General features: G+C 36.6%; 2 protein-coding genes across 9 annotated transcripts in view; one reads left to right on the top strand and one right to left on the bottom strand.

The window, feature by feature from the left end:
- fmnl3 (formin-like 3) overlaps positions 1-4,662 on the top strand; it is a 67,545-nt gene extending 62,883 nt beyond the window's left edge. For all 5 annotated transcript variants that reach the window (XM_061985923.2, XM_061985895.2, XM_061985904.2 and 2 more), the window contains one exon: positions 3,832-4,662. Coding sequence is in view for 1 of the 5 variants with exons in the window: in XM_061985895.2 (XP_061841879.2) it covers positions 3,832-3,896 (65 nt within the window). In the remaining 4 variants the exon portion in view is untranslated. The remainder of the gene's footprint in view (positions 1-3,831) is intronic.
- A 570-nt stretch (positions 4,663-5,232) lies between these two features.
- lrp1ab (low density lipoprotein receptor-related protein 1Ab) overlaps positions 5,233-12,486 on the bottom strand; it is a 200,611-nt gene continuing 193,357 nt past the window's right edge. For 2 of the 4 annotated variants that reach the window (XM_061985848.2, XM_061985856.2), the window contains exons 85-90: positions 12,369-12,470; positions 12,222-12,295; positions 12,053-12,146; positions 11,879-11,917; positions 11,310-11,454; positions 5,233-6,687 (exon numbers count right to left, since the gene is read on the bottom strand). In XM_061985848.2, the coding sequence (XP_061841832.2) occupies positions 6,550-6,687; positions 11,310-11,454; positions 11,879-11,917; positions 12,053-12,146; positions 12,222-12,295; positions 12,369-12,470 (592 nt within the window). In that variant the 3' untranslated portion in view covers positions 5,233-6,549. The remainder of the gene's footprint in view (positions 6,688-11,309; positions 11,455-11,878; positions 11,918-12,052; positions 12,147-12,221; positions 12,296-12,368; positions 12,471-12,486) is intronic. The other 2 variants (XM_061985874.2, XM_061985866.2) reach the window with 1 other exon arrangement.

The raw sequence follows: 12,486 nt of genomic DNA, 5'->3' as shown, positions 1-12,486 counted from the left end.
GCGACTTATACTCAGGAGCGACTTATGTGTGAAATTATTAACACATTACCGTAAAATATCAAATAATATTATTTAGCTCATTCACGTAAGAGACTAGACGTATAAGATTTCATGGGATTTAGCGATTAGGAGTGACAGATTGTTTGGTAAACGTATAGCATGTTCTATATGTTATAGTTATTTGAATGACTCTTACCATAATATGTTACGTCAACATACCAGGCACGTTCTCAGTTGGTTATTTATGCCTCATATAACGTACACTTATTCAGCCTGTTGTTCACTATTCTTTATTTATTTTAAATTGCTTTTCAAATGTCTATTCTTGGTGTTGGGTTTTATCAAATAATTTTCCCCAAAAAATGCGACTTATAGTGCAGTGCGACTTATATATGTTTTTTTACTTCTTTATTATGCATTTTCGGCCGGTGCGACTTATACTCCGAAAATTACGGTAGTACCGTATTTATACTTCAGTGCGACTTATATATGTTTTTTTCCTTCTTTATTATGCATTTTCGACATGTGCGACTTATACTCCGAAAAATGCGGTAGTACCGTGAATGAGCTAAATAATATTATTTGATATTTTACGGTAATGTGTTAATTTCACACATAAGTCGCTCCTGAGTATAAGTCGCACCCCTGGCCAAACTATGAAAAAAACTGCGACTTATAGTCCGAAAAATACGGTAGTTGTTTACGACTTTGGTTTCTTAAGTGGTTTGACTGCAGGACCCACCATCGCCTCTTAATGACAAGCACACAGTCAACTATTTGAATTAAAAAAAAATGTTTTTTTTAATGATTATAGTTTACAAGTAAACAAAAACAAATTTAATGATTATGTTTACAAGTAGACAAAAACAACCACCAAATTCACTCGCTCATAAAATTGTCAAACATCATGACATAAACTATGAGTTCACGCTCTAATCAGAAAATTAACTGCAAAAACCTCCTGAGCCTTTAATTGCTTTCTTTGTCTAAACCCAACCCCTGAAATCAATTAACTGAAGTTGGAACATCTAGGTAATGTTTGTTCACTTCAAAGAGCCGTTCGAAAGACTCGACTCGTTCGCCAACACCACATCTCTACCAGGCAAAGACCTTGACCCACTGGAAACAATCCACCAAACAATAATCAGTGGTTTAGGTGATTATACTGCCACCTAGTGGTGTTTTATAGGTACTGCTGGAGTTAATCAGAGTGAGCATTTTTGGTGACTTTTTTTTTTACAATGAACCCTCTTGAGACATTCAATTGTAATCAATCTATTCAATTTATTTGGATTCACATATTTTCAAACTTGTTTTGCAAAATTTTCTCAAATAACTTAAATCCTAAAGAAAAATAGGAAACATGTAATGTTTTTTATTTGAACTCTTTTGAAGGACTTTGATTTGATAATGTCGCAGGTTTAAATTACACGAGGGAAGGGATTCATGTGGCCACATTTTGTGGAATTTCGTGTGAGAGGAAGGTGGGGGGTTAATCCTTTCGCAATGCAGTCTGCTGAAAATGATGGAAAGCGCCACTCTGCATAGCAACTGACGCTGTGGTCAAAGTTAGAATTGCCGCAAAACACATTTTAAAGTCCCAGTAGAGTGGAAAAACAAGTTGACTTTATATGCTGAATTTTGTCTCATTGAATCCAATAAATCATATCCAATTGTTTTTACAATCCGCAAAGTATGTAAAAATACCGTCTAAACATCACTAAATGCCAAATATCAGACGGCCATTTTTAATATTCCACTCCGAATGTCTCCGGCAATTTTCCGTAGATTCGGGGTCGGATGACGTCACTGGAGAAACGCTTCTGCACTCCGACCAGATCAGTCATAGTGAAAATATGCAATAATTAGAGCAAGATGTGCTGTCTATTTTTCATAATCCCTATGTAACACAAATGTTTTTCTTTTTTTATGCATTCTAAATTCTAAATAAATAAAAAGTCCGCTAACAATTGAGTCAATGGGGGCTCTCTACTTCGCCCACAAAGTCCTCTAATTAACCATCCAAAGCATGTCAACATTACTGTGTTTACACATCATGACCTGAATATCAACCAAATGTTAGCAATATTGTTATTATAAGTGCTAACTAAGACAAACTATTTTTAGCGGTGCTTGATAACAGACAGCTAACTAACCCTCTGCTGCTGTACTGTGAGCTGGCCGTGCTGCATCGCGTCTCAGCTCATCAAAGTTATTCCAGATTATAAATCATGCCTCTCATCTGGATAATAGGATAATTAATACATACATTTAGAAGTTGTTCATCTGTGACATTCAATTTATACGCGGAGATGGAGACAAGGACACACAGCCGAAGACAGTGTCTGCAGGGAGACTTCCTTGTTAACCCTTCGTGTGCATCATGATTAATACTTCATCTAAACAGGAAAATATGAACATCCTATCAGTTCTCATAGCAGTGAAAGCAGACATTGTACAGTAAGTGATCGTTTTATTATGTTCGTAGTTTGTATTTCTTGCTTAGCACTTAGTAATATTGCTACATGATGCTTTGCACCCAAAGCTGGATCTGATTTTTTTAAAAAAACTTGTAGCTCACCCTCCTTATAGTCAGGCTAAAAAATGTTTTGTTTTGCATCATCATTTTTCCAAAAGTAATCGTTGTTGCCTCTCACAAAGTCTGCATGATTTGCATTGTCGTCGATGGAGAAGGGATCTGAGGTTCCCACCTCTACGTCACGGATCACGTGATTGGCTTGCTCATTATCTCTCAAAATTGATACTATTTTGATCATATCTATTTATTTTGCAAACTTTGTAAGTCTTTTGGTGTCATAAATCAGATATATATGATAATAACTTCAATATATAGATTATTTCCATTTTACTGGTACTTTACGATATTCAACACTGTACGGCAGTGGATAGTGCACCGCAACAATTCGTCATGTTTCACGTGTCAGGTAAACCGCGACGAATGGGGCTATATGAATTTCCTTCCTACTGTAGTAAAATTACTCAATGTTATGCAAATGTATACTTATCGAAAACATAATTTGATCAAAGGCCTTCAAAAATGGTTAAAAAACAACAACATTGTATGTTTAGTTTTTTTTGATTAAGAGATTTGAGTAAAAAAAAAAAAAAAAAAAAAAAATATATATATATATATTTTTTTTTTTTCAAAATGTTTTTGTCCTGTTTGGCTTTGGGGTATTGTGCAATAGCTGCCAGTGTACTGTACACTTGTGATAGAACTGGACATCAACATTTGAACATTTAACACGAAAAAAGAAAAAAAAATCCTATATTGTAGAGGAACACACAAAAAATAGACAAAAATAAAGCAAACATTTACTGAAACAATACAAATGTCTGTTTTTATCCCCCGAGGGTTAATGTACAAACTCCAGTTTTAGTGCAGTAAAAAATGTTGAATGAGATTCTTGTCACAATTATCACAAAATCTTGGTTGAACTTTGGAAGGTTTGATTGTATTTTGAGGTTCATGTGCACGTTAATACACAAAATGTTAACTGACAATTATCATCATACATGTTTCAAGTGTTCATAATGTTGTGCGCTGTACGTAGGAATGAATAACAAAGTATACATTTGATTATAGAAACTGAGGAGCTTGTTGACCAAATATATTTTAAGTGGAATTCAAAGACAGCTTCTTGATGCTTTGAATTTCACATTGAGGTGAAATCTAAAGTTATGGCAATGTTACTGCTACTCACTGGTTATTGTGGGCAGGAAATATGTTGTTTAATAATAATGAATAGATGTGGGTCCGCTAACACTTGTCCCCCTCATCCCCTCCCCCATCTTCATGCTTACTCCCAGATCTGAGAAACCAGCCTTATCTGCGAGCTGATGCCTTGCTCCGGAACGGTTGGAAGAGACCCTAAAAACCACTTATTCACCCCTCGTACCACCAACCCCACCATAATCCACCTCTCCGTGTTGCCCAATGGTCAGTCTTGACCCCGAGGCTGCACATCACAAAGACTGAAAAAAAAAAAAGAAGTAAAAAAACAGGACAGAGGCCTTGTTTTACTCGGGTAATTTATTTATTTATGGAGGCCTTTTTACAGCCACTTTAAAGTGAGGGAAGCACAAAGGATCATTCTTCTTAGGACGTCACATGGAGGACAGGTGAGCGGAGGGACCTCAAAGTGTGCGTCTCATTCCCACGCAGCTGCACAAGGACATGGACTACAAGGCAATCGAGTGGAGACGCTGCCTCTGGGATGTTTGGGAGACATTTGGGGATCCCTCACGTCTTCACAATATTGCCACTCGACATTCCAATAAGCCCAAAAAAAAAAATCCAAACGTCTCATATTTTTGCCTCATATGTGCCTTTGATGATGTAAACAGTGTTATGTCTTCCTAATATTTGTGTTGTACTTAACACCTTTCAAGAATGTATTGCCTTGTACTATAATATTGGCCTTTATGATAGCAATATCATTATGCAAAAGTTACTTTTTTAAGAATGTAGAGGGGCGCAAAAAAAGACTTTACAGACTTTGTGTGCCTTTTGGAACACTTTCTACCACTTGCTGATGGACTCTCAGCCGATGAGGATGGACCTTTTTGTTACACTACTTCTTCCTATGACGACATTAAATATACTGTACAATCAAATCAAGAAATTCACTAGAAAAATGATCTTGTGTCAATTGTTTTCTGTGTAATAAAGCAGGGGAATTATGTAAAAACTACAAAATTGAGCAGTTTGAAAAAAAAAAGGACACGGGTACTTTAAGATATTCAACACTGTACGGCAGTGGATAGTGCACCGCAACAATTTGTCACGTTTCACGTGTCAGGTAAACCGCGACGAATGGGGCTATATGAATTTCCTTCCTACTGTAGTAAAATTACTCAATGTTATGCAAATGTATACTTATCGAAAACATAATTTGATCAAAGGCCTTCAAATGGTTAAAAAACAACAATATTGTATGTTTAGTTTTTTTTGATTGAGAGATTTGAGTAAAAAAGAAAAAATATATATATATATTTTTAAAATGTTTTTGTCCTGTTTGGCTTTGGGGTATTGTGCAATAGCTGCCAGTGTATTGTACACATGTGATAGAAGTGGACATCAACATTTGAACATTTAACACGAAAAAAGAAAAAAAATCCTGTATTGTAGAGGAACACATTTTTTTTTAGCAAGAAATGAAACCCTTGCCTCCTTTCGCCACCTCTCTAAATGACACACATGAGCCACAGTACATTTCTACTATAAAAATCCATTTAATTTTTTGATATCAAAAAGAAAAAGAATCATAAAAACAATCAGAACCACAAATATCCATGTGGGGTTTTTGCTGACACATACATGTCTCCAAGGGTAAGATGATTGTTGTAATTTACATGGTTTAAAACGGTTAAAATAAAGTGTGTGCGTGAGCACCATGCAGTTATATGGCAGGTTAGGGCCCACGACATGTTAACGCTGCTAACACAGCCACAAGAACATTCTTAAGACAAACAGATGTTAGCATTAGCAGCAAGGCCAAGGATTTAACAGAAACATGTGTATCAGGAAGATGATCAGCCTCCATTTTTAACTGTGAGCACAAACCTAAATTGCAATAATTACACATAATAATGAAAAAAAAGGATGTTTCCCCAAAGAAGTACCATTCAATCGCCTTTCCTCAAAGTACAGTTGCGGTCAAAAGAGAAGAAACAAAAATTGAATGCAACAATTCTGAGCTAATTATTTGTCACACTTTGTTTGTTTTGTCCTCACTTAAGTTCATAGAAGCTCCTGCACAGAACATTCTAGAACCTTCCAAGAGTGTCCCGCAGTAAACCAAGGCCACATGTGTCCATCCTGGAATATGGACTATGTTACAATCATCATCTTCATCATCATCATCATCATCATCCAGCGCTCACACACTTCAAACTGCTATAAAGTACAGACTGCTATTTGTTATTCATGTTCCTGGTATACTTTCAAGACACTTTGTTAATAGGCTTGTGTATATATTCATATTTATATATATCATCTATATGCAAACATATGTAACTTTAGTCTGTGCAAGGAGGTAAAAGACAATCAGTTGAAAGTAGCAGGACAATGCTATGCATTGTGTGCAGTAAAAAAAAACAAAAAAACATCTCATTGTTCCGAGTTGGACCTCCAGCAGCAACTTTTCCTGCGATTTACAATTCATAGAAAAATAAAAATGACAAAAATAAAATTGTTCCACTGCAATTTGTATCTGTATATGTTGCACATATGAGGGGGCGCTGCGGGCAGGTGAGCAACATCTTAAAATGACTAAGTAAATAAATGTTTATAAAATGGTTGGATAAACTTCTAGATGATGTTTTTGTTGTAAAAAAAAACCAAAACATAATACTGCAATCACTTAAAAAAGTAGTCCTTCATTTTATACATTTTTACAGTGTTCCCGATTTGTGTGAGTGTTGCTTTTCTTTCTCTGCGGGTGGTAAAGGCATAATGATGTGCCACGCTGGCACAGTTCAGGCAGGGGAAGGTTTGGGTGGTGAAAAAAAGCGAAGGTGAGACTTTTACGCCAGAGGGTCGCTCATGCTCTCGTCGCCCTGGGAAAGGAGCTCCTTCTTTTCATCTGTACTGGCAAGAGAGTTGTTGCTGTTGTGGGCGCCCATGTACAGGCTGGCATACACCGGGTTGGTGAAGTTGGTGGGCTGCAAACACATGTCACACATGAACTCAAATCCTGTAGTGGACTCCCAAAAAAAAATAAAAATAATAATCTTATATATATATATATATATATATATATATATATATATATATATATATATATATATATATGTTTATATGTTTATATATGTGTGTGTATATACTGTATGTATATATTTATATATGTATATATGCATATGCTGTATGTATGTTTTTATATATACAGTATATGTATATGTATGTATATATATGTGTATATGTATGTATATATGTGGGCTCTGCACCGAGGATGTCGTTGTGGCTTGTGCAGCCCTTTGAGACACTTGTGAAGCTGTAGCTTAGGGTGACAACACCCTAAGCTGTAGCTTAGGGTGACAACACCCTAAGAAAAGTATTCAACAAGAACAACATTAAATTGAGCTACAGCTGCATGAACAATATACGACAAATCATCTCAAACCACAACAAAACAATTGCAAATGAGCCGTCGGCCCCCGGACAGAGCGACTCCAAAACCAACAAAGGCTGTAACTGTCGAAAGAAACCTGATTGCCCTCTCAACGGGGGGTGCTTACAAACATTATATATACTTTTCTTAGGGTGACAACACCCTAAGCTGTAGCTTAGGGTGACAACACCCTAAGAAAAGTATTCAACAAGAACAACATTAAATTGAGCTACAGCTGCATGAACAATATACGACAAATCATCTCAAACCACAACAAAACAATTGCAAATGAGCCGTCGGCCCCCGGACAGAGCGACTCCAAAACCAACAAAGGCTGTAACTGTCGAAAGAAACCTGATTGCCCTCTCAACGGGGGGTGCTTACAAACATCAGTTGTCTACCAATCTAAGGTAATACGCAAGGACATTAACACATCCGACACATATGTAGGATTAACCGAGGGAGAATTCAAAACCAGATGGAACAACCACAAGGCTTCTTTCAGGAACCAAAACCTGCGAAATACCACAGAACTCAGCAAACACATTTGGGACCTCAAAGACAATAATGTTGAATATTCAATAACATGGCAAATTCTTGCATCCAGCACACCTTACAATAGTGGTAATAAAAGATGCAACCTATGCTTGAAAGAGAAACTGTTTATTATTTACCGTCCAGACCTGTCATCCCTCAACAAGTGCAGCGAAATTGTAACAGCATGCCGCCATAGACGGAAACACCTCCTAGGTAACACATGAGCCAATCACCACGCCCCTACACCAGCCTGTACCCACCCACTCTGTGCCCTATATAAACCATGGTATGCGAATGCTCCCATTAAAATCTCCTGATGATTGAGGGTACCCCCCCCCCTCATGAAACAGGCCTGTAGAGATGAAATAGTCTTGTGATTTTTTTTCCCACACATACATATATTGCGCTCTACTACGGTATCGAGCACTATTTTTTGGATAACCTTATTAAGACATATATATACATATATATACATATATATATATATATATATATATATATATATATATATATATATATATATATATATACATACATACATACATATATAGATACATATATACATATACAGTATATATATACATATACATATGTATATATATACTGTACATATGTATACATATATATTGTACATATGTATACATATATACACATGTATATACATATATACACACACAGTACATACATACATATATATATACAGCATATATATATATATATATATATGTTAATGTGGGTGTGTGTATGTATATATAGAAGGTAGAAAATCAGGAGAATGTTTTAATGTGTGTATCCTGCTTGAAATAACGACTCTCCATGAATTGATTAATGAGTCAGTCATTTCACACCAACCTTAGTTTACCTGAACTTCAACAACATTAAAACATAACTTTATGTCTACTCTTCCTCCGCAGTACAGACCTAGTGTAGATATATTGTACACAGTATGCTTGTCACCATGGGAACTCCAACATGTCTACCTCACAAAGACAGAAGTTCTGATTGGATCTCCTCCCTAACCCTAAATAAGTCCTCTCTTACATGCAGATGAAATATCTGTGCTTGGACATATTCATAACTTGTCTCTCCTGCCATCCACCAGACAAAATATAGTTGGATTTCATTTCTGTCAACGAAACTGCCAGTTCATAATGTCACTTTTTGTCAATGTGCATTTGTTTTGATCAGTTATTGTCTTCTTTACTGGTTGTAGACACAAATATGCCAATAATGATTAGTCATAGGGTATCATATTTCTTAGAAGAAAAGCTCTGACTCACTTAGGAAGAAATCACATTGTGCCACCTGCTGGTTTCATGTATGAACTCTAGACCATCGTTTTCTACTAACTAGTCTGATTTCTCCCTTCACTATTATTCTTATTTTGAAAACATGCATTCTCTGTAGTGGACATTTGTCACATTCTCAGAATAAATATCTCTGTTATGCAAAACAGAAGTGTCTACTGCAGTGAACACTGCATGGCCATGAGAGGGTTAAGTGTTAGTTCTAATCTGTTATTGTATTTCATTTGCTGCAAACATGTTAAAGTCTCACCCAAGTGTTGAACTAAACTTGGGTGCCGGTCTGGTGTCATACATTGGCCAGCTTATAACCCTCACCCTGCATATAAGATCACCTGTCTTTTTGACACTTTAAGGCAAAAATGACGCCTCATATTCAAGGTCAATATGGTGCTTTTCACGTTGACCCACTCTTTAGTTCATATAGTATTGAAACAAGTGATGTGTTGATAGAAGCCATGGTTTATCTATGAATATAAGACAGATGTAATCATAATATATGAATATGAGTTCAGTTAGTAATTACGATTTAGGCCAGGCAAAGTACAGACCGAATATACCTGAGTTATGTGTTAAGTATTATTATTTCATTTTGTGGATTGACGTTACTGAAAAGAAGAGGTGAAGAAGTTTCCAAAAAAGCTATTTGTTTTGGTATAATAAGTAGACTATGGTGTTTGATTTGATACCTGTATGGCCGGAATATAAGATGTTTCCTTTTATCATTAAGATGTAGCGATTTATACACTCAAACCTCAAGAGAGTGGCTCGAAGGGGACATATGATGATTTTTGTCTTTGCTGACTTATAAATGTTGTTTCAATGTTGGATACTCGTCCTAAACAATAATCATAAAGTGCATGCATTTTGGCGTGAGCTTGCACGCAGTTTTGGATGCCGCTGTTTGCGTGGTTTTGCAGTCTGGCTACGTTGTGACATCACAGCGACGTGGACATACTTATTTGGACATCAAGAATTGTGTATGAGGCCAGCTGAGTTTGAAGAAATACGAGAAAAAAAAAGGTAGGATAAAGTATTATTTTCATCTAATCTTGGCATGTACATCACCAACGCAACTGAATATGAATACAAATATTAAATATACTTGTTGTATAAAACTTTGTTTTTAATGAATACTTGGGCCGACTACGCTAATGTATTTTATGTTGGTCATTATGATGGTACTGAGAGAGCCAAGTTTTTTCTGAGGTGGTACTTGGTGAAAAAAGTTGGCGAACCACTGGTCTAGACCGCAAGGAAAAAAATCATAAAATCATCAAAGGTCTCCTTTAAAGGTTGGGCAAGTTAGCAAAGAGTGAGATAATAAACAATAAAAAATAATAGTGTCGTAAAGCCAAGTCATCAAAAAAAACACCCCCTTTTTTTATTGCAATCAGTCGTTATTACGCTGATATGAAACTAACTTTTTTATCTTGGATTTCGTCTTTAAAAATAGTTTTCCAGAAACAGCTATTTCTGGGTCGGCTAATATTTAGAAACATTTCCCAAATCCATTTTTTTTGCCAAAGTGTTGATATGAATGAATGAATGAATGAAATAAGTTTATTTTGGTCATATAATCAACCATCAACCATTAACCATTTTGTGTGACCAGTTTAACAGTACAGATTATACATATTTAACAATCATACACATTTACACACAAAAAGAAAAGAAAAAGAATGACCAAAGCTGAAGCCAAAGCTTATATTTGCCTATCCTATACATTCACTGAAAATAAGATTGCCTGGAACATCAACGTTAAAAAAATAAATCAATGGGATGAAAGTAATTGTTACAATTTTATATAATTTTCAATTATTTCACCTTTCAATGTTTTCTTAAACCTTAACCAAGAACTACATGTCTTCAGCTCATCACTGAGCTTGTTCCACCATTTAACTCCTAAAACTGAAATACATTTGTATTTTATATTCGTTCTTGCTTTACCTATTTCAAAAATCAATATCCCCCGTAAATTATAGTTTTCTCCTCTTAATTGAAATAAGCTGGAAGGCTGTTTTTCTTTACTCGAAACATAATTTCCATTGTTTTTAAAAACACAATATCTGAAAATTTTAACACATTAAAACTTATAAATAATGGATTGGTATGTTCATAGTAGCACGCTTTGTGTATTATACTAATGACCCTTTTTTGAAGTTTAATTATTGGGTCTATGTTTGTTCTATAAACATTTCCCCAAACTTCAACACAATGTTAAATATGGAAAAATAAAATAATAATATAACATATGCAGACATTTCTTATTCAGTCATGCTGAGGTATGTTTTAAATGCTGGCCTTAACACAGGATTTATTTCCATCACGTTACCTTCTCAGGGTCCAAAGCAAAGTCCGAATCCAGGAGCTCCCCAGCGTCGTCATCAGGGTCTCCCTCGTAGATCTTGTAGGCGGGATTGCCAATCTCCACATTCATGGCGCCGTTGGTCATGCGGTGATGCTGGAAGCCCTTGGCCCTGCAACACCGTGGAGACGATGGATCAGGAAAAACAAGAAGAAGAAGAGACCAGCAACATACAATTAGGACAAGAAGTTTATCAAATGAGCTAAAAGGCTCATGTGATTAAACCTTCAGAAAAGACTGCAGCATGTCTCTTGTGGAGAATGCTGGACACGCCATAATTATTATTTGACGCACACTTACTGTATATATAAATATATATATATATATATGCAGGTTTACTGAGCAAGCACACAGCATACATCATCGTACAACAGAGGACAGTATGGAGATGCAAAGATTAAAGAAAACATTCCAGGTAGGAGACGATATATTCTTAGAGGGCAGGCACAGACGGGCATGTTTATGAGCGAATGGAAGAGAGATGGATGTCCTGCTACTGGATATAAGGGAGAGGAGTTAACAGGTGATGAAGTTACCGCGAGCACTTAGAACGAGATTTGCCCGGCCATACAGACCTGGGAGACAGGAAACACAGTAGATGGTTAAGAGAGAAAGTGAGCTAGCTAAGGTGAGCGGCATTGATGAAGAATGGAAATTGGAGGAAGAAAAGTTAAAAAATGTTATACATTTTTTCCTGAAAAATAGCTTACCCTCGCATTCTCCGCTTATACCACAAGATGGCGCCAACCACCAGCAGTGCTAGCAAGAGCAGAAGAAGCACTGGGAGCACAATGGAGGCTGTGCCTGTGTGAGAACAAAGAAGCTGAGCAAATAGATCCAAAGTGCACATCTGATATCAGCAGCAACTGTGTGACTCACTTCCACTGGACGTGGAGGAATCCACTGAAGAAGCTGCAGTTTCACACCTGTAGCCCCGCCATGCAGGCGGACACCTGGACACACATGACATTAATATTGTTTGTGAGGAAAAACAAGATGGTGGCAGAAGAGAGTGTCACGTCTTACCTGCACTGAGGCAGCAGTGTGCGCGTCTCGACTGTGCATTGGCCGTTTGCGCAGTAGTCCAAGCAGGTGTAGCAGCTGGGCTGCGTCTCACCGTTGGGGCAGCTACACAGTCACACAA

The sequence above is a fragment of the Nerophis lumbriciformis genome, linkage group LG01, assembly GCF_033978685.3.
Source record: "Nerophis lumbriciformis linkage group LG01, RoL_Nlum_v2.1, whole genome shotgun sequence".
In the NCBI taxonomy this organism is placed as follows: domain Eukaryota; kingdom Metazoa; phylum Chordata; class Actinopteri; order Syngnathiformes; family Syngnathidae; genus Nerophis; species Nerophis lumbriciformis.
Note: the sequence above shows the minus strand (reverse complement) of the source record. Positions and strands in the feature narration are given on the sequence as shown.